The 27,297-nt window shown below is 47.1% G+C and overlaps 1 protein-coding gene across 1 annotated transcript in view; it reads left to right on the top strand.

Moving 5' to 3' along the window:
• LIMD1 (LIM domain containing 1) overlaps positions 1–27,297 on the top strand; it is a gene marked incomplete at both ends in the record, with an annotated part of 29,436 nt that extends 2,139 nt beyond the window's left edge. Inside the window, 7 exons of the mRNA XM_082015286.1 lie at positions 9,513–9,614; positions 20,980–21,047; positions 22,362–22,424; positions 24,120–24,250; positions 25,367–25,418; positions 26,124–26,192; positions 27,160–27,297. Coding sequence (XP_081871412.1) covers positions 9,513–9,614; positions 20,980–21,047; positions 22,362–22,424; positions 24,120–24,250; positions 25,367–25,418; positions 26,124–26,192; positions 27,160–27,297 — 623 coding nt within the window. The remainder of the gene's footprint in view (positions 1–9,512; positions 9,615–20,979; positions 21,048–22,361; positions 22,425–24,119; positions 24,251–25,366; positions 25,419–26,123; positions 26,193–27,159) is intronic.

Below are 27,297 nucleotides of genomic sequence, written 5' to 3'. Positions count from 1 at the left end.
GCGATTAATTTGATGAATGACGGGAGCGGGTCTAGTATATGGATTTTGCTCATTATTTTAGACCTACAGTCACAGTAGTAGAAGCAGGGACAGGTTAAATTCTTCAGCCTGCTTGCAGAGGAAGGGTTTGCATCTCAGGCTGCACAGGTGCTGTTGCACGGAGTCCTGTCCGGTTGGGGTCGGTGGGTGGCTCTGTGATCGTCTGCGCACGCAGGAGCAGCCGTGGGCTTCACACCAAGCTTCGGGGATGTAGCTGGAGGGATCACCGAGTGCTCACTCGCGAATTGGGTAACAAAATGTGTTTCTTGGCATCAGGCGGTGGTACTTGCCCACAGAGGGCTGTGCTGGGATTGTTTATCTTAGTATCTGAGACTGGATTCAACCTTGTGGCAGGGCAGATGCATTTTTATTCTGCCGCAGAAACGTGATGTGTCGAGTCGCTGTACTTGGAGCGTTCTGGCCTGGGAACGTGTTTCGGCGCTTTCCGTCCCATGTGGGGAGCGCACGGTTTGAATGAGCCCAGGGAGCCTCGTCTGTGGGGGCTGAATGCCATGACGAGGAGCTGGTAACAAAGGTGGACTTGAGACAACAGTCTCGTGGGAGGCCGTGCTCGAAAATGGGAATATTTTGCTGGAGGCAGCATTCAGCTCCACTGGAGAGATGTCAGGGGAGGCAGACCCTGCTGCGTACATCTTCTCCTCACAGTGCAAGTAAACCAGCTGGATCGTACCTGGTCCAAAATGTGCATGCGGATGGGGTGAGGAAGCAGAGGGACCTAGTCGGTGCTTAGATTATTCTTACGTTTTTGTCACAAAATGGGGGGTAGCGCCAGGGGGAGGCTTTCGTCCTGCGGGAAATTTGTAGCGAAGCAGGAGTAATTCTGGCAGCGTGGAGAATCCTGCTGGTCAGGCGGCTGAGTTAGTGCTGAGCCCCGGTGAGGGGGGGGAGGTGGAGGCTGTCTGATCCCCAGTGAGGTCTTTTGCCATCATCTTGGCAGGTTTTACACCAAGGATTAGTGTCTGAGAAATCTGGGAAGGAGGAGAGGGAGAGGGAAAAATGAAACGATGTAGTCATGGCAGAGGAAGAAGTAAAGTTTTGTGGAGCCTCAGCTCTGTGGGGGAATGCTCATCAGATCTGCCCTGAGGAGGACCAAGGAGCAGGAAGGGGCAAGTACCAACGTATGTTAATTCTGGGCCTCGTCCTCCTCCTTTCTTTCTCACTTTTATTTTCATTTTTTCACAGTTACCTTGCTTCCTTTGGCGGAATAAAGGACCTAGCTGATCTTCTGAATCTATCTTTGCTATGCCCTATCCTCAAGCTAGCAAACTTTAGGATGGAAAAAAAATACTCTTATGCAATAATGATAAAAAGGATCAACAGTTTGTTTTGATGCAGACTTTCCCCCAGTGAAGGGAAGTCTAATGCAGCAACTTTGCAGTATACTGGAGCCAGGAAATGAAACCAAGACTGAAGTGCAAGTGACCAAAGTATTTTATCGAAAATGCTTTTCTCCTAATTTTGGGTGCTGCTTTTGTAACAAGGGGATTTTTTTTAAGATGGGTCTCTCTTGATAATATACAGTCCTTCAGTCTGCCTTGGTCGGACCACATATTTATCATGAACAATTAATCATGATTACAGTAAATTAAAGTAAGGAGCTGCTCTTTCCTTCACTATGTGAAAATGTTTGTAAATGAGAGCCTAGGAAAGGATAAGCTAGGGACTAGGCATAACATAGGTAGGATGCTCTTCTGAGGAGTAACACAGTCTGGTAATCTGTTAGCACCAGCTTGCTGTACAAAATACTTTTGTCTGCTCAGAGTATGTGTAAAAAGTTAAAGGAAAGAAGCAAACAATTTTCTCTCTCTGTCTTTTTTTTTTTTTTTTAAATAGCGGCCTATGTGTGAGCAGCATAGGCTGCACGTGTCTCTGGAGGAATTTGGGTTCTCCAAGAGTGCTTTTGAAGTGCTCACTTGATTTATGTGGGTTGTCAAGGAGGACATAGGGAGTCTCAGGTATCACCCAGGTCTTAAGCCTGGAGAGGGAAATCCTGAAATTGCTCCCTGGAGAGGCTGGTCCCCATGGAGCAGAGAAGGGGCCCCACGTCCCTGGAAGCCAGCTTAGGTTGTGGTCAGGTTTTTGGTGCACCATTTCCAGGGAACATCCAGGGGTTAGGTGCCTGAATCCCACTGGTTTTCTGTGGTGTTCCTTTGGATGCAGCAGCCTTCATCTCCACTTGGCAAATGGGAAGATTAATTAAATAGGAGTGAATGGGGGAGCTGCAACTCCCCCGCTAGCACCACCCAGTGCAGTGCCGATGTTTCGGGTTAGATGAGGTGGCACCATCCTGAGGACCGGTGCTGGATGAGTTTTCAGGTGAGGGCCAGGCAGGTGCAGAACCAAACTGAGCGTCTGCCGGCACTGCCTGAAGTGGCTTGATAGGGGAGAGGCCTGGCTGAGGGGTGGCAGGGTCTGCAGAGAGGTTTTACCATTCATTTTAGCAGTTCCTTGTTCCGCAGGCACAGATGAGTGCTTTTAGAGGTGTAACGTGTAGCACCGTGTTTTTGCCAGTGCTTATTTCATACAGCTAGATGGAAGTCTCCATCTGATGAAGACTATCTACACCCTTACCAAGAGTTTTGGGTTTTTTTAATTTTTATAAATTATTTTCTTCCTATAAATATTTGTCAGGTGTTGAGTTCTGGTTTCCTTATTATTTGGAACAGAGCTGATAAACTGCAGGTATTTTAGGAGGGCCCCAGGCATCTTGTTTTGCAGCAAAATATTGGGATGCTTCCCAGCAGTCGGGCAGAGAAGATCTCGTAGCAAAGTCTGCAGATTTTTTCCTCTTGACAGAAGCGGAGCAGTAGCCAAATTGCTGAACCCTGTGGAGACCTGGGGGCCTGAGCACCTTTGAATGGGTGTGATCAGCTCAAAGGTGCATAGTGAAGCTAGTGTTTTACCACTGCCAAAACCACAGTTCATTTAACTTCAAGGCTGTATATACCTGTGAACTTTATATCTAGCCCTGCTGCTGCACCAGGATGCTTCGGCAGCAACGAGAGTAATTTCAGGGCTGCCAAGCAGAGAATTTCTGGTTAAAATGAAAGTTCTTCTGAAGCTTTGTTTTGCACATGGGTGATGATAATGGTATCATTTCCACTGGGAATGAGCAGAGGCATTCTGCTCCTGGGAGAACACCGTGGCTGGAAGGAGATGTCTGCCTGCAGTGGAGAGGAGGGGGAGGCAGGGTGAGGTGGGTCCTGGTGGAACAAGGCAAGCTGGAAGGATCACAGCGCGTGGACTAGTGGGTGTGTGCAGATTGCAAAGTTTATCTCACTGCAAGGAACCAAGCAAATAAGTATTTGCCTGGGATACGGCTCTTCAAGATTACAGCAGTATGTGCTTCTCCTCCCTTCCTCTTGGGAGCTCAGCTGGGTTTGCAAGCTAAGGAAAAATCTACCAAAAGGAAAGAAAAAGGAAGGAGCTGAGGCAGAGGAGCAATAGGTCGTTCAGCCAGGATACTGTGGCAGTGGGGACTGAAAGGAATAAGGAGCCTCATTCATGTGGCACTGGAGTTAACATAATCTCTGACGCTATAAGGTACTTAAAATGTCACTGACATGAGTTTGATGGCATTTTTCTACTTTGCTGGCAGTGTGTACGTGACTGTCTACAGCAAAGTCAGGGGTCAAGAACATGGCACGCAAAAACAGTATAGAAAAACTGCATTTACCAACTCTGTAGTTCTTTGGGCAGGGAGTACCTGTACATCTTTGCTACTGTTGAGTGACAACCCAGTCACCCAGTGGTGAATGGGACCAAACTGCCAGGTTTTCCAGGCACTTGATCTCACACGGGCCTCCAGATCTCCCTTGAAATCAACTCTCCAGCAAGAGCAATTGTGCACTAGTGGATAACTACTGGAGGCAGGCAATGTGTCTAATTTAGAGTTTGATGTGGAAATGACTTGGTTAAGGTGAGCCACGGGGAGGCAGCATCAGGTTCTGGAGAAGGTCTGAAGTAAAACCCAAAGAACTGGCATCACATTGTGTATGACAGGGTGAAGTCTTTTATCATCAGACAGTCTTTGAAAAATGTGTGTGCAAGTGGAGGGCTTGGTTCTGCAAGGAATAGGTGGGTCAAAAACGTAAAAGTTGTACCTTCACCAGGGTCCTCCCCGTCAGAGCAGGAAAAGGTATCAAGGTAAGGGGAAAGCTGGTGTACGCTGTACCTTCACCAGGGTCCTCCCTGTGACAACTTCTGCCAAGAGGCATCAGGGCCTGCCGCCTTCTGGATTAGCCATGTGTGTGTCTAGGCAGGCAGGAAAGATGACACCAGACATATTTACGTGTGAAAGCTCTGGGGGTTTCTTCCACATGCAGCTGGGGGTTCTTCAGCATAAATCTAGCCTCCTGTAGGGAGAGGGCAAAAAAACAGCTATGTGTAATAGAGAAGAGTTAAGCTGATCGTGGAAGTGTGGCTTGCATGGAGTAAGTGAAGGGGTGGGACAGACTTACTCTTCCAAGTGCTGTTTCTGATTAGCTGCGTATGCAGACCCACACCACCAGAATCATGCTGCTGCTGCATTCCTCTTACCTGAGACAGGATTGACATGGCAAGGAAATCTCACCACTGAAGCAGCACACCGTCACATTTGGCCCTCCAAAATTAGGCAATAGTCTTAGCAAACCCAACCAGGAGCACATGTAGGAAAGCTTGGCTGTCCTGGATGTTGCGGAGAAGGGGGATGCTGATGAAGAGAAGGGGGATGTTGCTGGAAAAACCCACAACCGTGTTCCTGGTTTGTAGATAGATGACATCTGGCACGTGGAAATAAATCATACCGACCAGTCCCAGGAAATGCTGTTCAGCGTGGTTCGCGTTGAATTTTGAGAAAGTGGGGTAAAGTAAGTAACTAAGCTTCTTCTGGTGAGCGTGAAATAGCAACACTTTGAGCAAACAGTGTCTCTAGAGGCTTTGAGTCCGGCAGTAAATGGAAATGCACTTGTTGAACTTTGAGAGTGGGACTGACATTTCAGACTGAGCCTGGGTTCGCTTTCATTTCTGACAGCCCTTGAGGTCTGCGTTGGACCTGTTTATCTTGTGAGCCAAGGCTGTTCCCGGTGGCACCCCTCCTCCTGGTTTGCCGAGCCAAGATGGAGTACGGCAAGTGCTGGGAAGTGGCTTACAGGGCATGTTTTTGGTCCCAGCGCTGCCCCAAAGGTCCCTTTGTTCAGGCGCTCAGCTGCAGCGCGGGCGGTTGCTTGCCGCATGATGTGAAAGGGAACAGAGATTTCTTTGTTGTCCGGGGCCCGGCTGCCCTGCCGGCAGAAATTGAGCCGAAATCAGCAATTTCCATCCCTTTCCAAACCTGGCTACCATTCTGCCGGTGCGCTCGAGCGTAAATTTGCCGACGCTGTGCAGGTGCGGTGCTTCGGGCTTGTCATTCTGGTGGCAAGAGAGAAACCTTTCATTTCTCCTTAATAATGTCATCTGAGGTTAAAAGCCGTAATTTCAGAGGGGATCGGTGCTCGCATAATCACTTTGTGTGCGGCAAAGTAACTGAGTGCCGGAATCGGGCATCTTGCTGGGCTGTTGCTACTCGGGATCCCTCTGCTTCGAGCTGAGGGCAGAAGTGTTTACTAAAAGCTGCTCTGTGCCAAGAAAATTACCCAGAGCTGCTGACTAGTGTCAGCGGCATGTGGGGCTGGCCCGGTGCTGCTGACATTTTAACTCTGTGCCCTGGCTAGCAGAAAGCACGCTCAGCACTGTTTCGGGAAATAGTCATCGGAGCTGGCGTGGAGCAGGGCGCGGAGCCCGTTTTGCAGTGGGATGGGGCTGGATGTGGCCTGTGCTGCGCTGCCTTCCATCAGGCTGGCTTCGCACGCGTGGTGCTGAGCTCAGCGACTGGCCGCCGTCAGCAACAGGTATCGCTTTTTCCTTGTGTGGCCGAAGGCGAAAGAACAGGATCATTGTGGCAGCAGGGAGCAAATGGCAAAATAAAAAAAAAAAAAAGTGGAAAGGAAAAACCAATAAAAAACACCTTTTTTTTTTTTTTTTAATATCCTTTCAGGCCTGGTGTGCTGAGAGTCAGATGAAGACTCAAGTATGTTGCTTAAAATATTTCAGAATATTTTATTTGGACGAAGCAAAGACTTATTTCTAGAACAATTCCAATTGCTACTGAGAATTAATTGGCTTTCAAGTAAGATTTAGCAGATACAATTAAAAACATAAACTATAACACAGATTTGCCGTAATGCCATTTTTCAATTGTCAGCCTTGCCACAAGACATCTATAAATATTTATAGCATGGCTGGTTATTACGTAGTTGGGTAATTTAGCACATTATAGTTTTTACAGCCCACATTGTTGATTTATTTTAAAAGCCCTTATATTCTGTGACTTTCTTTTCCATGTTTTAAGGGCCTAAATATTTAGAGAAGTGGATAAAAGGGTTAATTGGGATGAAATGGAGCATGTGCTGAAAGCAAGGAGGAAGGATGGTGGGGGCAGTCGAGGAGCGGGAGATGGAGGAAGTTTTGGGTATGGATGTGGGAGCTCAGAAAGTTCCTGCAGGATCTGTCCCACTGGGGAAGCCACAGGGGCAGTGCCCACTCTCTGAAGCTTAAATGGGATGGACAGGAGACAGCAGAGGCAATTTCTGCCCTCCTTGGGATTTGCATTAGGGTATTTTATAGTGGCTTTAGATGCCAGACAGCAGCTTTACCGTGTGCCGCACCTGTGCTCAGCTGCTCTGCCTTCTGCCTCCTGCTTCTTCCTGCTGCTCATCACATTCAGTGTCACCCGGCTGCTTTTGGGAAAGAAGGAAATCGGAGCACACTGGTGATTTTTTTTTTTTTTTTTTTTTGAGCAGCCGCTCGTTGGCACACAGAAGGGGAAAATGCAGCACTTGCAGTGCAATAAATACATTAGTTCTGTGGAAAGCCTGGTGAATGTCGTGGAAAGACAGCTGCGAGCAGCAAACCGGGCAGGTTTTCTTTCTGCTTGGGGAATTTTGCGAGGTAGCCATTAGCTCTTGTGTCAGGCGACCGCACAGCGTCTCAGGCTGCCGCTGAACATACATTCCTGGGAGAACACAGCCATTTGAAAAGCCAAATTTTCTTACCTTTGCCTTGTCTTTTTTTTTTTTTTAATGCCTGCATGGTTTATTTTTTTGCTTTCTTAAAACGTTTCTTTCAATAAATGAGATAAATCTGCTTGGCTCAAAAGGAACCAGCAAGTTTTGTTAACTTGGTGCCAGTCTGTGTGCTGGGGTGGGCCTGCAGCCAAGCTGGCGTTTCAGTGCAGGTCGGATTTGGACAAAACAGAGTAACAAATTATTTTCTGCAGCCTTCTCTCCAGGTTTGTGTCAGTTTGGACTCTGCCTTTGAGGGCGGTGGGGCTTGGAACGCGCTAGGACGGCTTTCAGCGTGCTGGTTGAATGCACGGAGGCAGCTGCAGCACCGAGAGCTGGGTCTGCTCTGGGAAAATGAAGTGTCTGCTTTTCGGCAGCCGTGCGTGAGCTACTGCAAAGGGCTCCTGCGTGTGTTTATCCCTGTAGCGTGAAAACTGATGGCCGCAGCTATCGGTTGCAGGAAGAAATTGTTAAGCACCCTGGGAGTGCCAGCGTGGTGCTGCTGGAGTTGGGAGTTACTTTTCCGCGCTGTCGTAAGTATGTTGGGTTTCCTCCTACCTTTCCCCAGACCTCTCCAATTCCCCAGACCTCTCCAATTACTCCGGAGCTTGCGGTGCTCCGAAAGAAGTGAAATTTTGTTAACCACGGCATGACTAAGGATCTCCAGCAAGATGATGCTGTCCCTCTTCCTGGGCCAGTAGGAGCGAGATGTGACCTAAAGTCCCTGCCCCAGGGAATTTAAGAGCCTGGGTGAATTGGACTGAGCAGCAGTGGAGGGAGAGACCTGGAGGTGAAATCACATCCGCAGGGTTGTCACGGACCAGAGACAGAAGCACATCTTCTGTTTGTCCTTCACACTGCCTCTTTTGAGTAGATCCGTGTTTATTTGCTTAAACGTAGATTAAAGTTGCTCACTTAGAGGTAGTTAAAGGGTGGTGCTGCTTTAAAACCAGTCTGTCGCAATCACAGGGTAATGCCTGAAGTAAGTAAACTGGCTTGATGTGTCATTTTTCCTTGGGCAAGGACTTTCTCTGCCTGACCACTAATAGTGGTTTCAGGTGGCCTCGCTGCATTTCACTGTGCAAGGTGGAGGGAGCAGGTCCTGCTAGTGCATGCCATCAAGGGCATGAAACTCAGCTGGCCATTCTTACTCCATTATCAAAATGGTTTTACATGGAAATGTGGTGAGATTTGAGAGGTCCTAGGTGAACAGACAACACCCTTTGCAAACCTGCAGTGCTAAAGTCTTCTCCCTGTGGGCTCTCCCCCCCACCACCACCGGTGCCACTACTCCCAGCCCCAGTCAGGCAGGTCTGTGGCTGGAGGGTCCCAGAGGCTTCCTCATGAGGTGGAAGTCCTCACCCTGAGCTGTCTGCCCAGCTCAGGTTTCAGGTTGGAGCCCCACACCATGGTGGGTGCTGGTGGAAATGTGCTTGGCTGTGCTGGCAAGAGACTGAACTGAACAGCTGAGCATGGTTGTTTTCTCCCTCCTCTGGAGCTCCAGAACTGACCGTGGTCTTTAGGTGAACCTGGTGGTGGCAGGTGTGAGGAGCAGCTTGGACTTGCACTTGGGACGTCTTATAACCAGAAGTTAACCGTGTGAGCTTCCCCTGCTCTCCTTTGCCCCATGGGCCCCCTGGGAGTCAGCCCTTCCTGGCTGCCGCCATGGGCACGTATCCTCTCCTTAAAACTGGCTTCTTTCTTATCTTGTTGTGCAAGAGGCGAGAGGAACATCTGGGCAGGGTGTGTGGTCCATAGGTAGCGCCCACACAGAGTCTCTGTTGAGACGTGGCTGACAGAGGGAAGAGAGGTGGGTATCGGGTAGTCCGGCTCTGTTTCGGTGGGAAATCCTTAGGGCCTTCAGCAGACGTGACCAGGGTCTGAAATGGATGAAGATTTAAAGGTGCTTAGTGAAGAGATGCGTTTTCCTCACATCAGTTGCAACCAACAAGCTTATCTCATGCAATAAGTAGCAGAAACTGTTGGTCTGTGAGCAGGCCGGAGTGCCCCTTACTGCCACCCAGGCTTTGGGAAGGTCCTTACGCAGTTTTAAATGTATATGAAGGTTGTGGGGAAGGGTGGGAGCAGGAAGGAGATGTCGCTGTAGCCAGACAGGGCTGTTCTTGTTCGGTTTGCTTTTGGCAAAAGGCTTTCGCTGCGGAGGTTTGATGACCCTTATAACCACTGTTAACAGCACCTCTCGGAGCGGGTGACGCCGACGTCACCTACATCTTGGGGCTTCAGTGAACTGCCTGGTCCCCAGCTGCCAAGCCACCACGCGAAATTGCAGGTGTGGTCACCCAGCTAGTGACCCCAGCCACACCGCCGGGTCCCGCTTCTGACCTCTGTCTCCTCCTCTCTCTCTTCCAGGCACCTGCGTGAAGTGCAGCAAGGGGGTGTACGGAGCGAACCAGGCCTGCCAGGCCATGGGCAACCTCTACCATGACGGCTGCTTCACCTGCGGAGCCTGCAGTGAGTACCTCCTGCCTGGCCTGCCGCCGGAGCAGGGCCCTGGGGCAAACTCTCGGGCTTAACCTTTTTCAGTGTAAAGGGGGGAAAAAAAGGAGGCGGTTATTGAATTATCTGCCAGCTGGAGCTTGCTGCAGTTGTATGTCGTGGTGGTGGTGGTTGCTGTTTGTTTTTGAATGGATTCTTGCAAGGCACGTCGAAAAGGTATTTTGGATTGCGCCGGCCGTCTGCCTTCTGGTATGGGGGGTGGTTGTTTTCATTCCTCCGCCTCTCAGTTACAGCCGCATTTTCTTACTTACAAGAGCATTTTCTTCAAAGCGGCGGTGAATACGCCCAAGCTATCACGTAGAGGTTTTTACTTGTCAGGTCAGACTTTACAGCCCTTCTGGCCTTTCAGTCTGCGGACCCCAGGGAGAGGCGCCGGGTCGGTGCCATGCCGAGGGCGCAGGCGGGGTGCGAGTGCCGGCAGCGGGTCCTGTGAGTGCCGGAGACGCCTTCTGAGATGGAGCTGCTGCACGGTCGGTCTGGTGATGGCGTTTTCACCGCAGGCATTATTTTTACTCACTAAAATCATTTTGCCGTTCTGAGGGACCGCCAGGCAAAGCACCTAAGTGCGTGAATGGCCCAGGTGACACCTCTCGCTTGTTCTTTCTCTGGGGAAATGGAGCCATGCCCCAAGACAAGGGCCCAGCTTGGATGTTGCAGGGAGGGAGCTGGTTATTGTGCCAGCGGTATCAGGCTGGGAGCAGCGATGATGAGCCCTGTGAAATCTGCCCAAGAAGCAGAGTAGATAGTTCAGTTGGCCGGGCTGAGCTCCCTGCCACTTGTCAGACCCACATCTGAAGCTTGCTGGAGTGTACAGCGTGCTGCGATGTATGGATCCTCCTAAGCGGCTTTTGGAGGAGGTCTGTGATGGAGCTGGGGTGAGGAACAGGCTGCTCGATTTCAAATTGTGGCTATGTTTGTCAGAGAGTGATTTTTCTATTTTGTTACATTTAACTCTAAGGCTCGTATTTTTAGAAATGTAGCTGTATATGTGGTAGGAGGAAAAAAAATAAAAATAATCCATGTGGTGCTTTCGTATATATGAGTTTGGTTTTCCCAGATGAGTCTCAGGGTTTTTTTCCTGCGTTGTATTTAGAGTTGTAAACTCATCATGTGTTTTATTTGGAGCTGTAAAGCAGGAATAAATATAGAAAGATGTGTATGCTTTTTAATAATAGCTGAACCTTGAACTCTGCTCATTTCCCAGCTGTCTGACACCAGCTGCCTTGCCTCACCTATGTTTTCAGTAGACCAGTTCACCGTCATCTGACCAAAGATGGGAAAACTGAAAAGAAAAAGTGGTGTTTGCGCATGGTGGCAGTTTCCTAAAGGTTCAGAGGTCAGCAGCTCACTCTTTTGTCCTCTCTTACAAATTAATTTGAAATCTTCTCCCACAGAGAAGATTCCTGGCTGCAGTCGGGGCTTTGCTTCTGGGACCTCTTGCCTTCCGTGGCTGGGCAGCCTCCGAACTGCCTTTGCCCACAAAGCTCCTGTTGAAAATAATCCAGCAGCAGGTTCGAGCTGTCTTAAATTTCTAAAATTACTACTGTGCAACTGGTGCTTTAGAAAGAAAAGAAATACTTTTGATCATCCTTTTAGAACAGATTTTACCATCTTGATTTGGGGACCAGTGCTAGAGAGGTACTTGTGATTGCAGAGGTTATCAGCGGTTACTTCTGTTTATGTTTGTTGGTGTTTGGTTAAAAAATAGCTTGATCACATTTCTAATGAGGTGGGTTGGTGAGGGCTGAAAGGATAGCTATTTGCTGCTTATTCTAAAAGGCAATCCTTTCTGAAGGTTTCCAACACGAGATGAAAAGGTGTGGGTGTCAGGTGAGACTTAAAAAGATGGAAAGAAGCTAAGTTAAGCAAAGTGAAGCTCATCTTCTCTCTTACCCTAGCTGTAACTGAGAAATATGCTGAGGAGATGTGCTGGGGCAAAGAATTTCAAATGGAAAGTAACAAAAAAACAAACAAAAAAGCTAGTGAGAATGATGGGGGAAAGTGGGGGGGAGCAATAATAGACAATAATAGTATTTCTGAGTAGAAAATACTGTATTTCCATGCGAGATAAAAAAGGGGAATGCAAGTCACAGGAGAGAGGGAGATAGATATAGATATATATGTAAGAGAGAGCCTAATATATGTATAAGAGAGAGACTAATTCAGCTTGTTAGGTGCAGGAGCGTAGTCACTCATGAAAGCTCAAGTCCTTCCCATCGAGGCAGCGGCCATACTAAGATGGAAGCTGGATGGGCTGGCAGGATGGCGTGGATGGATGGCGAGGAGGGTGCGCGGTGGCGTGGGATTCCCAGCGCTGGAAGGAGAGCGGCGTCGGAGGAAGGTCCCCGCAGTGGTGGCACTCCTCTCGCGTGCGTGTGCCGCGCCACGAGTTGCGGCAAGGCTCGCCAGGAACCCTCAGGTACAGGGGGTGGCTTCCCGCGCCGCCCCTGCGGTCTGCAGGGCCTTCGTGCGCCGGTCGCTGGCTCCAGGGCTTTGCCCCGTGGCTTGTGCGCGTACAGGCGTAGCTGGGCTGACTTTCTGATTCATCGCAGCCTCTTTGCGTTGCAGCTGCTTGACGGATGCCTGGGGTGGTACATGCCGTCCTGCCCTGTGACCAGGGAGGAAATGTACCCCAGGGGAATCCCCCCTTTCGAAGATCGGCATGATTTCCCAGTCCCCCGGATCATCAGCTGCTACGGGGACAAAGGCCACGCAGCCCTGAAATTCGCCCAGAGAGAGCGCGTGCCTCTCTGCAGGCTTTCTGTCATCCGTGTCGCTGCAGTAAATATGATGAGGCCATTTTATCTGCCAGAAAAATAAATATTTGTCCGGATGGTGTTGTCTGTCTAGATGCAAAAGCACGTCTTGTGCAGCCTGTGTGGAAACTCTGGTTTCTAGCTGAAAAGTCAGTAGTGCTTTTAAGGTCAAGTGGAGTTCACGTTGGACACCATCCAGTACAAACTTGTCTTTGAGAAGTCAAGGTTGCTCATGTTTTCAATCCTAAAATTTCTGCTCTGGTGGAATGCTGAATATCTCTGCTCCAATAAATAAAATATACAAAATTACCTATTAAGGTAAAGCATATTGTCCTCCAGATATTTATATCCGCTGTCCTGCTGTTTTTCATTTTAGTGAAGATTTCTCATTTTGCTCGTAGTTGGATTTGTGTCCAAATGTGCATTGGTTTCCCAAACACAGAAAACTGAGAGGGTCTAAGGGGGTGGCGGGCAGTGATACCTCATAGTGCCAAATTTCCTATACCCTCTGTTTCCTGATACAAATACGTTCAGAGATAAATGATAGAGCAATTTGTTGAGCAGACTATGCATATGTTACAGGGTTCAGTTGTCAGGAAAAAAAATGTACTGTTTTATGTGAGCCACTGGCATGTAATGCAGAAAATTTGGCTTAGAGGTCAAAACAACACATTTAGAATGATTCGTTTGGCATAAATGTCTCATTTATCTTCTTGTTTGTTGCAAGGCAGAGACACAAACAAGGCAGCTTTTTGCAGAGGGAGAGAGGAAAAAAAACAAAACTTTGGGCTCTTTCTGCAGTATTAGTAATAAACTATATTTGCTTTACAGGAGGGCCATAAAAGTAGGTTAAAAAAAAAAAAAGTCCTTAAAACTCGTACAGCTATTTCCTGCAAGTTCAAGGTGTCTGTTTCCGTCTTGGCTTTTTTTTTTTTTTTCCCAGTTTGTTGGACAAACAGTTGTCATTATCAACTGTTTTTTTACATATTAACCATTTAAGTTAAATCACTAGTTAAATCACACAAAAAGATGTTGATATTTATTATTTAGGTAGTAAGGAGACCTTATAAATGATATAGATTTAACTAGACAGTATCGCTCTAACCTATTGTGGTTTTTAGTGTTTTCTCCAGGATTCAGCCAGGCTTATATCCGACTGCTGCGGGTTGCCTGGAAAACAGACGTTTTCAGCTCTGCTAGCAGCATAATTTAGAGCATAGGGGTCTTGTACTTGAGCCACTTGGTCCTCGGAGGAAATCTGAGCGCTAAAAAAGTGCAAGGGAAGCGTCAGGGATGACTGTGAAGGAAATCAGTAGGCGAGGAAGGAAGTCAAAAAGAAAGAACTGATTGCAAGGTGATTTGAACGAGGATTCGATGTTGGGCTACAGCAGAAGGGCCAAAACAAGGACCAGATTTTGGCCCCTTATCGCAAAGAGGTGGAAACCTTGCATGTTTGCCAGATTACAGAATTCGACCTTTGACGTGTCAACACGTGTTACTGTATTACTTTCTTTTACCTTTTTTTTTTTTTATTTGTAAACTCAGATTAATGTCGATGTCTGTGTAAGGGTAACAGGCAGCTGTTCCAGTAGCAGACTTTGAAATAACACAAGCTGGCTGCCTCTTGCCACCCTCTGGGTATATATATTTTTTTAGTTAATATTTCACAACGTAGTTGTGTTTAGAGATATCAAGGGTCTTTTACTAAACGAGGTAGCTAAGCTATGGAAGCAGTGTTATCTGTGAGCATAGCCCTCTGCTTGGGCTAATTAGTCTTGCTGCAGTGATTATAGAGCCATGCAGCTCTTGGTGTCTTTGGGCTGATTATGTTGAATAAGCCTGTCCTGTGTTGGCATGTAACCCCTGGCACAGCAAGGCGATGGTTTTTACTGGGACTGCTAGATAATGCTACAAGTAGAAAGTCACCTTTTTCTGCAAGTACAACTTAATCCCAGACAGCAGGACAGCCAGTCTTGCCAAGTGAATTTCCCCGCGGCAGATGTATGTGTATGGTTATCTTCAGATGTGTAGAAACTGCCAACTCTTCTAACGGAGGCAGAATTTACTGCCTGTAATTGGATATAAACCCACACTACACCGATCGACACGCGTGAGAAATGTGCAGATCTTCAAAGAGGAAAGTGCAAAGTTATTGCTGGTAATCCTTCCTCACCATCCCTTGAATAAAACTATCATGCCAGAGTCTGTGTAGTAAACAATATATATATATTTTTTTTTAGAAAAAGTAATGTCGGAAAAGATTCAGATGTCCCTGGCTTTATAGTTTTGGAGACAGGGAAGGCACCAGTGCATGTTTCCACTCCAGTTTAAATTGCTGCTTTATTCTTGCTGACTTTTTGTCTTCAGTCTCTCAGCTCACTGGTGAGAAATCACCACTGTTCGGCACAAGAAGTCCTTGCCATAGGTGAGAAATGCCAGGGCAGCTTTCATGGTAGGATGACAGTACGTGTTCATCTCCTGCCCAGATTTCAGGGCAGTAGTGCTTTGGGGTCTGAGCTGGGTTTTGGCATGTGTCCTCAGTAGATATCCCTGCTGGAAAGGTGCAAGTGTTCAGCTCACACAACAGGGGATGCTGTCAGGGCTTTATCAATATGCTAGTGCTTTGAGTTGATTGCATGTGTTTTAGTGCTGGCTGAAAGTCTGAAATAATTACAACAATGTGAGAAAAAAGGTTGAAACCTTTGATAGAATATATTTCCAGTGTTTCTGGTCTTTTTAATTTATAATGTCCTCTTCAAAGTACTGGGGTTTTTTTGTTTAAGAACAGGCATAAGGTTAATTGTGCTGTGAAGATTTTAGGGGGTTTCTTATAATGTTTTAATGGTACCTATGAACAATTTTGTGAGTAGTGGCTCAATAAGCACTGAGGCTTCCTCCATACCTAGTGAAATTTAAAAATTGCGCTCTCGTATAGTGTTGATGCAGAGTTACATGCACCGAGGACACAGAGATTGCCTCCCCCTCCTTCCTCCTCTGAGCCTCTGCGCGTTTCGATGGCGGTCGGCGGGTGATGGGCTGGCAGGCCAGCTCCGATGGCCACCTGGTTTTGGTGCATTTTGGGGAACAGGGCAGCTGACCCCAGAGCAATGCAGAGAGCGGCTGGGCCCTGGGTTGAAAACCGATACTACAGCAGGGACTCCCTGGATTGTAGTGCTGCTTTGTCCCAGGGTCACTTTATCTTACTTCTGAATTGTGAAGCTTCTAGGGGTTTTCCCTAAAAAGAAGAACATTTGACTACCTTCTTGCAACAGTTTGCCATCAGCAAAGAAGAGATGTTGCTCAGTTGTGTGGCTTACTGTGGTTTTGCAATGTTTCCCTCTGAGGAGCCACTTCTGCCTTCACCTGTGGTTCCTTTGCCATTAGAGGTGGCTGACCTTTTCTTACATGTGCCAGAGCATGCTTTTGGCTTTCAGGCATCAGATCTTTTTCTGAGAGGTTTTTTGGTTGTTTTTTTTTTTTTTTTTTTTTACTGCCTCAAGTGTGTGGTGAGAGCGCGGAGGGCATTTTTTTGCAATTTTACAGTACAGCTGGTATAGTTGAGAGACAGACTGAACATCTTACATGGTAAGGGAGCTACTGTGTCCTAGCACAGTTTTTTCTCAGAGACATTCTATCCTTCTGCCCAAGGTTTCACCAAGACTTTGGTCTGACCCAGGGTGTCTGCCAGCTGATCACAGTCTGAGTTTACCTGATTTGGAGGCTGTGCAGGCATCTAAGTGACCCTTTCGTGCAGCCCCAGTTCAAGAGCAGATTGGAAATACTGATACTTCTGTGTCAGCCTCCGTGCTGCATCCAGCTTTAACGGTGGCCAAAAGAAGTGGGACAGATGGCAGAAATTAAGTAGAGCTCTCTGCTGCACACCATATTGTCTGTCAGCAAAGCATCCATGGAGGGCTCCAAAAACACGTGAGCTGCCTGGGGACCGGTGGGTCTCACGTACTGCTGAATCGCGGGCAGCAGGGACTTCAGAATGGTACGGGGGAGCCAAGGTCTCTGGGCTCTGCCTGCACCCGTTCTACTGCCTGCAGGGTGTGCGCGGACCAGAGTAGGTTCTTCAATCCAAACCCTCTTGCAGCTTTACGTGGGGGAAATGAAAACTGGGCGAAGGACTGCAGCTTGAGCCAGAGCCACCCAGGACTGAGGAGGAGCTTGTTTCAATCCTTAGCAGTTAGATGGATGGTGTTTGCAGCCTGCTGTCCCGCTAGTGTGTCAGGAAGCTACATCCAGTGAATCCAGACACTGAAATCCTTTTGTATTTAACCTGCCATTAGTCATCACAGGTTCAAATTTATCTTACAGCTGTGGTGCTCTAAGAAGGACTGATTTTTGTAATGACAGAGGCCCAGGGCTGTCAGCATGGAAGGGACCCGGGAACAGCTGTCAGTCTGCAGTGATTCTGTCGTGCAGATATCGCAGTGAGCTCCACTGTGCTTAGGCAAGTGGTAAGTGAGGTCCACATCGCCTCCCCGGCAATGCAGGGTCCTGGTCATGCATGCCCATAGAACCCTGGGATCCGGACGTGGCCCTGTACCATTATATGCATTGAGAGCAATCTCTTGTCTTTGAACAGGGGTTTGTGACCTCGTTGTCCTTTTAATAAATAATGGAAAAGCAACTTCAAAAGAGAAAGTTGGGTCTAGCTCCCTAGCAAGCAAACGATGCGTCTCCCAGCATCCTCCTTGGGCTGTTGCAAGTCCCTAGTAAACCCCTCTCTGTATGAAATTCAAAAGGAGAGAGCTGTCATTGGAGAAAATTATGGACAACCATCCTGGGAGTGCAGCCTGATGGTATGCCTATTATCAGCTGCTAAGCAAAGTGTGTTTATTTTAGCACAAAGGCATTAGAGACTAAGCTTGAAATATTCTGAAATTGGTGCTGAAACGACCTCAGGGTCATGCTGAAGGTCCTACAGCTAAACAGATTAGACAGACGTGTTAGGGATGAGCAGTACATAAAAGCTCGGGATTCAAACCTCCTGTCAGGGAGAGGAACAAGAAATCTTATAACAATGAGTGAAGATGGTAGGATTGAAATGCTGAAGAATTTTAATTGTCTGAATTTTTTCAGGTGAGAGGTTAACTAAATTCTGGGTGAAGTGAAAGTGAAATATGGTCAGGAGCCAGCAGCTTAAGATATGTAGTAGAGCAATTGATCCTGAAAGTGACAAGCCACGCATTAATATTCCTGGATTTATCAAAGGATATTGTCTCTCTAGTCATCATGATGCATTTTTAAAGTAGGCAGTGATCAATATATGATTATAAGACATTTAAGTTCTCAATCCTTCCTTCCGGTGAAATTATGACAGCATCTTTGCTCAAGCAAAACCTGTGCCAGCCTCTGCAGGCACACAGTCAGAAGTATCGCTTTTGAGAGGGACTTGTTTAATTTAAGGCACTGTCCCATGGCAGAGACCTGGGCACAGGGACAGAACCCGCTGCTGCCCAGCTCTGCGCTGTGGGGCAGTCCCAGAGCTGTTGGTTTTACTGGTGTGGCCACAGCCAGAATGTGCGTTTCCTAGCTCCGCTGGAATGGTCCCCAGCACAGCCTGGGGAATTTTGAGTTTGCTTTCCCAGGTGTATGATGAGGAGATGCTTCCTCACCTCAAAGGGACGCTGGGAGAAGTCCATCCCGATGCGGACAGGGAGAGGCCGAGAGCAGTGGCGGAAGAAACTGGCTCTGTCTGTGTGCACCACTCCTGCTGCAGGGGCACCCGATTACTTGTGTTTTTGGCAAACTTACTTTTACCCTTCTGCCAGGGGCTTAAAGAAAGTCACAGAGAGGAGCTAAAAATAGTCAAAATGACCACCCCTTCCCTAAAAAAAAGTAATTAAATCATCCCCCTGCTTCTGTCAAAGTGCTCTTGGTGTCGGCACCTCTTCTTCATGGGCCCATATAATGCCAACAGCCAAATTATAAATCCTTTATAAAGGGGTTTATCCCTCTGCTGAATGAGCTTGCAGCAGAAGCCCAGACAGCGTACTGGCTGTGGCACCTTCTCTGAAGGTCTGCTGCCATCAATCTTGACCTGCTAATGTCATGGGGTTAAAAATATGCCAGGTGCAGAATGGCTGGTAAACGCTTTTTTTTTTTTTGTCACAGTGGAAGAATGACATGGTGGCAGCGATCCAAACCTTATCCCTTCTGCTGGAACGGCTGCTGCTCTTGCGCTGGCCAGTGCCTTCATCCAAAGAAGTGTCTGTGTCTCTTCCTTGCATGGCTCCATGTGTGTGTTTTTCCTCACCACTGCCAGCATGTCTTCAAGAACAGACATTGCATACAGGTGGAAAGTCACTTGGGCACCTGCACGTTGCAGTAAATTGGAGCCCACACTACCGCATAATTTAAAATCAAAGTTAAATATTTTTTTGTTTGTTTTTGTTTTTTAGGAGTGCCAAATCCCAATGCTGCATTTAAATCAGCGGGAGATTTTCAGGGGTGCTTCTTGCTGCATTAGGCTTTTTGCTAACTCGCTTAGGACCACCATTGACAAGAGTGCTGCAAATCCTAGGTATCCCTGTGCCTCTCCTCCTCCTCCTCAGAAAATGGGACTCTGCAACTTCTGGCGAGCATGCTGGGCTTACCTGTGGATGGGCAGGCACACAGGAGGGGTTATCATATAAATACGGACCCTGAATTATGGGCCACAAAGCTAACGCGTCGAAAATTTGATACTTTTTATTTTGGGCTCTGGGTCCTGTTTTGGTGTTGGCAACCTTGGTAAAGCATCAGGGTGGGTGAGAGAAATCAGAACGGAATGCTTTTGGGCTTGTCGGGTTTTCCTCTGCGTCCCGTCCGACAGCTGCATTGGTGGAAGGATGGGCAGGCACCCAGGGACATCTCTGACCTCTGGCTAACACAGATGTCCCCAGCGGGGACTGGAGGAGACCGGGGGACGATGACTGTGTCGGGGCGTCGTGCTTCTGGCTCCCGTGCCACCTGGCAAATGCTTATCTGAGCAGCGCCTGGAGCTTAACCACAAGGCTGCTGTGCGTGCAAACTGGGGCTCGTTCCTCCAGAAAGACGCTGCCGTGTCCTCCACCTACCTTGCTGGCTGAAACCTGGGCAGGACACTAAGGGCTGCTGGTGAAATGTTGGTCTGGCTGAACTCACTGGCAAAACTTCAGAGCTTCACTGGAATATCTCCAGTTCCCGAGGAGCAGCAGGCGTCGTTTCGCAGCCTCAGAGTGCCCTCTGGCGTACGCGGGAGACAGTAAAGACTCTGATTTATTGAAGCAGTTTTATTTGGCTTCCTCCATTTCTTAAAGCTTTGCAGCTAGCACGGTTATTCGTCGAAGGTAGCCAGGTAGGTGTATGGCATAAAACACCAAGACGTGGCCTCCAGACTAGTCCCATGTGTCATCCACATTTATACACCCAGCAGCCAACAATCATTTTTTTTAAACAATACTTGCCACATGCAGCATATCGAGCAGGAGGCTTCTGGGCCCCAGTGTCTCAGTTCTGATCTCCTTCCAGCGATGTCTGGCAGGTCCCTGAAACCAGCCTGCAGCAGGTCCTGCTCCAGCTGTGCCTGGGCAGTGCTCTTCCCCTGCCCCAGGGGCTGCCTCCAGGCACATGCTTGGGGCTCCTTGACTAAGCAGCACAGGCAGAGCTGCTCCAGTGCTAGGCTGCATTTCAAACCCCTGGCTGCAGAGGGAAACCAGGCTGCAAAGAGGTAGGAAAAGCTTTTAATAAACAAAGAAAACCTGGCCCTTTTCTCCAGGAGGAAGGCAGGGCATTCAGAAGTGGTGGCAGCATGAGCATGCATTGCTGTAGTTAGGTGGAACTGAAAACAGACAGTGAATGTGAGGCAGAAACACAAAAGCTGCAGTAAATATAAATCTTCCCCATATGTAGAGTCCTTTCTTGGAAAAACTTTGTCATCTTGTATCTATTAAAACATTCTGGTTTAAAAAAAAAAAAAAAAAATTTCTAAATGGTTTCAAACCTTTGTTGGCAGCTGCAGTAGTGAATGTGCTGGTAGGGAGCAGAGAAGCGAGTTGAGTGCTCTGGTGTTGCACTCTGCTGAGGGCAGACGGGGTGGTCAGGTATTACAGTGGCTTCTCTGGCAGCTGCTCACTGAAGGCACCGTCTAGCAGAACAGGACGAGTGTGACATTTTTTTGAGGAACAATGTCAAGTATGGATCACTATCTGCATGCCCTTTCTTCTTTCCTCCTTGCTCCTCTCCTGGGGTGTTTTCCAGCACGAGTCAGAGTACCCTCACTCGCTCTTGCCAGGTTATTTCATGTTGCAATCTGCCCGGAGATGGACCAGGCTTGCAAAGCTACCTCTTCCAGCCCGGAGGTGGAACTGTTGTCCGGATCCAGCAATTGGCGTTCATCAGTGACAACCAGTGGAAGAGGAGATGGGTTTAGTTTGGCTGCAGGCTGGGAAGACTCGTGCTGGGTTTGGGTGCTCTTCTCCAGCTGTGCGGTGGCTGTGCTTGGATGTCCTCGTTGTTGTTCACTTCTCAGCAGCCAGTTTTTGCTCACATTTTCTCCCTGCTGACCTTTCTCTTCTCTCTGTTTTTTTCCTCAGGTCGAAAGCTGAGAGGAAAAGCCTTTTATTTTGTCAATGGCAAGGTGTTCTGTGAAGAAGATTTCCTGGTAAGCATGCAGCTGACCCTTGTGCTGGCACGTCCCAGCCTCCCCAGCAGACACACAACCTTTCTGCCCGTCAGCTTTGCCTGTGTTTCACAGCTCTAGTCCAGCACCCTGCCTGGTCCTTCTGCTCCACCATTTACCCAGGGCCAGCCCCAGCCATGGTGGCTGCCCGCGTGTGGTGCTGGAAGTAGCCAAATGAGAGGCCACAGTTTTGCGATGCAGAGCCCCTAGTCGAAGCCACAATCTCTTGTGATGTCTTCTTCAAAGAGTGTCTCTATGGCCACACTGTGGAGGCAGGAGTGAGATGAATGACTACAGAAGAATGAATGAGTGAATTTCCCTTTCCGGTGAACTGGGGTTGCTTGGGCATCTTAATGGATATCTTTCTGTTGCCCTCAATGGATTTTGTGGGAATGCACCTGAGCATGAAGCAGCTCTACGGTCCTTTCCTGTCTGGTGGAGATAAAAAGCCATATACCTTTCTGCCCCTGAGTCCTGATAGACTAAGCCTTCGCTGAGACTTCAAAAAGTCGTATTTGCCTACTTATTGGGGAAGTCTAGTGATTTCTGTCAGAGAGAAGTAAGTTAATCTTCTTTGCTCTCATCAGTATATTCTACACAGGCTAAAAGCGGAAAGATTGGTTAAATGCACCTAAAATATTTAATTTTTCCAGATGCATTTCTACCATCCAGACAGGACTGAAACCTTAGACAGCTGATGTGTTGAGGCTGAGGTACATGTCGTGGGCATGACAAGCAGTTCCTCACCATTACTTCTCAGCAATTGCAGCAAAAAAGTTGCTCTGAGCCAAACTTGATTGTTGCCCTAACAGGGAGCTAGGACAATACCACTGACCTCAGAGAAGCTTCAATAGACCTATAACGGTGTAACCAACGGAAGAATTTGGCTTTCCAAGCCTATATATACAGATATTGTGATATGAATATGTAATAAACACAAGTAAGTTATCAGCTTGTAGATTTACATGGTTAAATAAGCCTGTAAGTCTTATTAGTAAATGCCTTATTTGCATGTGCATTTATGGTATTTACTTGTATACTTAATTAAACTTAAATTTAGGACTTGTAAGTTACAGGAACTCATACTCCTTCTGAACACTGGAAGTCTGGTGTCTTTATAGAATGTCCTCTGGGATCATTCCCATCCATAACTTCATATACTGAAAAAGCACTGCAAAGTTCAGCTTGTGTAAGGAGCACAGAAAAAAGCCACACAAATAACACCCCACAATATGTTGTTGTTTATGCTCGACTAGCCTTGTGAAATTTTAAGCCAATTCTTTTTTGTCCTTGCAGTATTCGGGTTTCCAGCAGTCAGCTGACAGGTGTTTCATTTGTGGTCATTTGATAATGGACATGGTAAGTGATAATTGCTTTAGGAGAAACAAGTCCCACAGCTTTTTAGAAGAATGCATCAAAAGCAAAATATATTCATATCCAGTACTGTCTGTTATCATCTGTTAGTCTGCCTAGTGTGAGATTGGTAGCAGAAAGAAAATCCACTAAGCCTTTTGTTGATTTTTTTTTTGTGAGGAAGTGAAGCTGGCACCCTGCTGTGTGTGGTACAGGGACTTTGCTCTGCGTGTTTTCAGTGCACATTGAAAAGCAGAGCCTTCAGCCCTTTCATCCCCTTTCGGGCTTCCCTGGGCAGTGTATTCATAATCCTGTTGATGCTTCCTGCTCAGAATCACAGAATAGTTTGGGTTGGAAGGGACTTTTAAAGGCCATCTAGTCCAACCCCGCTGCAATAAGCAGGGACATCTTCAACTAGATCAGGTTACTCAGAGCCCCGTCCAACCTGACCTTGAGTGTTTCCAGGGATGGGGCATCTACCACCTCTCTGGGCAACCTGTGCCACTGTTTCACCACCCTCATGGTGAAAAATTTCTCCCTTATATCTAGTCTAAATCTGCCCTCTTTTAGTTTAAAACCATTACCCCCTGTTCTATCGCAACAGGCCCTGCTAAAAAGTCTGTCCCCATCTTTCTTATAGCCCCTCCTTGAAGTACTGGAAGGCTGCAACAAAGCCTCCCCGGAGCCTTCTCTTCTCCAGGCTGAACAACCCCAAGTCTCTCAGCTTGTCCTCACAGGAGAGGTGCTCCATCCCTCTGATCATTTTTGTGGCCCTCGTCTGGACCCTCTCCAACAGGTCCATGTCTTCCCTGTGCTGAGGGCTCCAGAGCTGGACGCAGGACTCCAGGTGGGGTCTCACCAGAGCGGAGCAGAGGGGCAGAATCACCTCCCTCGACCTGCTGGCCACGCTGCTTTGGATGCAGCCCAGCATACGGTTGGCCTTGAGGGCTGCAAATGCACATTGCAGATTCATGTCCAGCTTTTCATCCACCTGTACCCCCAAGTCCTTGGCAGGGCTGCTCTTGATCCTTTCATCCCCCAGCCTGTACTGATACTAGGGGTTGCCCTGACCAAGGTGCCGGCCCCTGCACTTGGCCTTGTTGAACCTCACATGGGCCCATTCCTTGAGTTTGTTGAGGTCCCTCTGGATGGCATCCCGTCCCTCAGCAGTGTCAACCGCACCATTCAGCTTGGTGTCATCTACAAACTTGCTGAGGGTGCACTCGATCCCACTGTCTGTGTCCAGGCTAGCAAGTACAAAGCTCTTGGATATCTAAGAAATTAGGAAAACCTAGCAGTAGTATTTGTTTCAGCCTCTCATGGAAAATATAAAGATGTATTTCCTTTGTTGGCCTGGTATGTCTTGCCCTGTGATCCTGCTAAATACTCTACCTGTTGTCTTCAGAAATTAGTTTCCTTTAAATTCTGTCACTTCTATCCTTTGTAATGCTAAATACTTTGACTGACACTCTAAATTGTTTTCGTACCCATGCTAATAATTAATTTATCTGGAACCAGGTGATATATACTGATTCCAGCTGCCCCTTCCATCCCTGTTAACTCATTTTTCAGATGAAGTGCCTGAAAAAAGACACAGCCCCGCTGATGAATACGCAGAATTGCCTGATGTAAATCTGTGTGTTTATTATTTTCACCTTTGGCTGTTCACAAGCATTTTTTCTGTCTCTTGGTTTGTTACAGATCCTGCAGGCTCTAGGGAAATCGTACCACCCAGGCTGCTTCCGATGCGTGGTCTGCAACGAGTGTCTGGATGGTGTGCCATTCACTGTAGACTCTGAAAACAAAATCTACTGTGTCAGAGATTACCACAAGTAAGGACAAAATAAACAGCAGAGATGCTCCAATCAACAAGCCTCTAATTTAGCTTTTCAGCTAGTTAGGAAGTGCAGATTAGTAAAATAGGAACAGGGTTAGAAGCTAGAAGTTTGAGGATGGGGCTAGACCTTAGAAATTCCTGATGGCTCTCCTCTTGTCCTGCCATTGACTCCTGTGTAACTCTGAAGAAGTCACTTAACCCCTGGGCTTCAGCTGCCCCTTCTGCAAAGCAGAGATAGTGAGAAATAGTGCTCATGAAGTGTTCAGTGATGTAAGAAATCAGTCCGCTGTAAAGTAAGGCTGTGAATGCCTGTGGAAATCAATGTGAGTTACTTTTTGAATGGTTGAAGGGCTGAGTTTGACTTTTAAAGAATCACCACTGAACCTGCAAAGCAAAACTTTTATCCAGCTCTAAATTAAACTGATAAATCCACTTAAAAAATCACTTGTCATTTAGACAGTAAAATAAAATGGCTATGCTCTTAGCTGCCAGTTACGATATTAGAGCTGCATACATTTTGAGGGTCCTGGCTTGCTTTGCTTCTTGCTCCATTTTCTAAGCAGGCAGAGTATTAATTTTTTGCTCAGGCAGCCCCTGGAACTGTTCTGTGTTGTGCCAAGATTAGAGTTGCCTCCATGTGCCACCGTTGCTCTGAAATGATGCCTATTTCCTTGCAATTTAATGTAATTGTTTATTTATCGTGTTACATTGTGTTATAAGGCATTAAGGAACCGTACAGTCCCATGGTATTTTCTCTGAGGTTTCCTGCCCTGAGGCTGCCACTTCTTTTAATGTGTTTTTCTGGGGATGATCTTGCTAACTTTCTCCTCATTCTCTCTTCCAAATATGTCAGTGGCAGCCAAGAATTTTATAGTAGGTTTTGCTTTTTTTTTTTTCTGGCACTAAGTGTATAAGTTTTGCTCGATTGATCAACATATGCTAAGCATTACTTACAATCAATGCTAAAATGAATTTATGTTCTTGGGGTGCAAAGCTTTCCTGTGGATAAGTTATTTACAGCTGCAGCTTTTCATTTTATCGCCGTGAACACACAGGCCTCTCTTTTTATATTGACCTATAATTTGCCTTCAATTTCTCATTGCTCTTGCAGAGTTTTAGCTCCAAAGTGTGCAGCCTGTGGACTTCCCATTCTGCCCTCTGAGGTGAGAGCCTTTTATTCCATATCCCCTCAGGGAGGGCGCGTCGTGTCTCAGGTCTTGCTCTCTTTCACACTTGACCCTGTGTACAGACGAATGACCATGCGGATAGGGAGAGATGATCGCTTCCTCCGGAGTGCAACCTTTTGACCTAAGCTCATATGCTGTTCTTGAGATGCAGCCTTTCTTTTGCTCAATAATGAAGCTTATTCTTGTTGGACCAGGCTGCTTTTTCCATCTCCTGAAGGATTATACCGCTGCTAGTTTTATGTTCAGGATACCTTTCCTTCATGTCAATACCTGCTGATGGTACTCATGAATGACCTCTGTGTGACCCCTCTGGGACTAACTTCTTTTAATACTTGGAGGAGATGAATCTTGGGCAAAACTAATTTAAAATGCTGACAAATGTGATGTATTGAAATTACCACCTCATTAATGCATGATTTGAGATAGATGTGACTGTTAAACAGAGATAATTTTACATTTCTGATATTACATTGTAGAGGGTATCTGCAGTCAGTCAATGATGAAACTTTACTGTAAAAATAACTGCAGGTGGCAGAACTTATTTGTGGTGTCCAACCAGCAGCCCAAATGCACTTCCTCATTCATGCAACATTCACGTGGTTGCAGGAAGCAATCTACAGAGTGCATGTGTCTGATCCTGCTGTAATCCTTCTAATTTCTCTTTTGCTTGAATGCTTACAGGGGTCTGATGAGACCATTCGGGTTGTGTCCATGGACAAGGATTACCATGTGGAATGTTATCACTGCGAGGTAGGTCAGCAGCTTTCTCAGGGAGTGGGCACTTAATATTGTGAGAACTACTATTATTTTTAAGATGGAGATAAATCTTCTCCCTTCCAATGGCAGCAGATGAGCAATTCAAGCATCATGTGACCCTTTCTGTCAGTGCCTGAGAAATTTCTAGTTTGAGGACAAAAGTTTTTGCAGCAATATGTCTCAGTGGCGATTTCATTTGCTATCCATAAAGTTATGGGCAGAGAGTTAATTATCACTTTTAAACTTGGCAGTTTATTTGTTAATGAAGGAAACGTGGTGACTTAGTAAGGCTCTGTTGCTGCCTTTCAGAAGCCTTGAGCTCCAGATCACATTAGTGTATCTGATTTCCAAGTCAGATTGTTCAAAAATGCTAAGGTGATGACTGATCCTGTGCAGTGTAAGTTACTTTCACTCTCATGGGAAATTAATGTGTCACTGGGGCTGGAGAAAGGATATGGCTGCACAAAAACATTACAAGAGATTCCAGCTCTTTAAACACCATTTGGTCTCCATGCCAAGCTTCCCAAAGAGCCTTCATACTTCTGTGAATTAAAATAAATAGACGTCTTCTCTCACTGTGCTCATAATGCAGTGAAAAGAGGCCCTGCCTCAGCAAGCTGGTTTTACATCAGTACAACTGTAATTAATGTAATGTGAAGAGGTGAATCTACCTGAGAGTGTAAGGAGACACGAGCACATTTAAAATACATAGGGTTGCACCATGCCACAAGATAAAGCTTATTGAATAAAACTGCTCTAGACAAATTTGTACAAGGCTGCCCTGCAGAATGCCTATGTCAGATGCTTTCCCTCTAATGGCACATGTTGGACTTACTAGGAAGGAGCTTTTGGCTGGGTGTCTTCTGTCCTCGTCACAAAATCACCTTCCTGGAAGCCAGACCCAAGTTGACACTGGAAGATAAACACATGTTTCAATAATTTGAACGGTCTCTTTTTGCAGGATTGTGGGATGGAGCTGAATGATGAAGATGGGCATCGCTGTTACCCACTAGATGAACATTTGCTTTGTCACTCCTGTCATCTGAAACACATAGAAAGCGGCACAACCCCGGCAGCTGGGTACCAGCACCGCTACTAG

Source organism: Phaethon aethereus, assembly GCF_964289735.1.
Source record: "Phaethon aethereus genome assembly, chromosome: 2".
In the NCBI taxonomy this organism is placed as follows: Eukaryota; Metazoa; Chordata; class Aves; order Phaethontiformes; family Phaethontidae; genus Phaethon; species Phaethon aethereus.
Note: the sequence above shows the minus strand (reverse complement) of the source record. Positions and strands in the feature narration are given on the sequence as shown.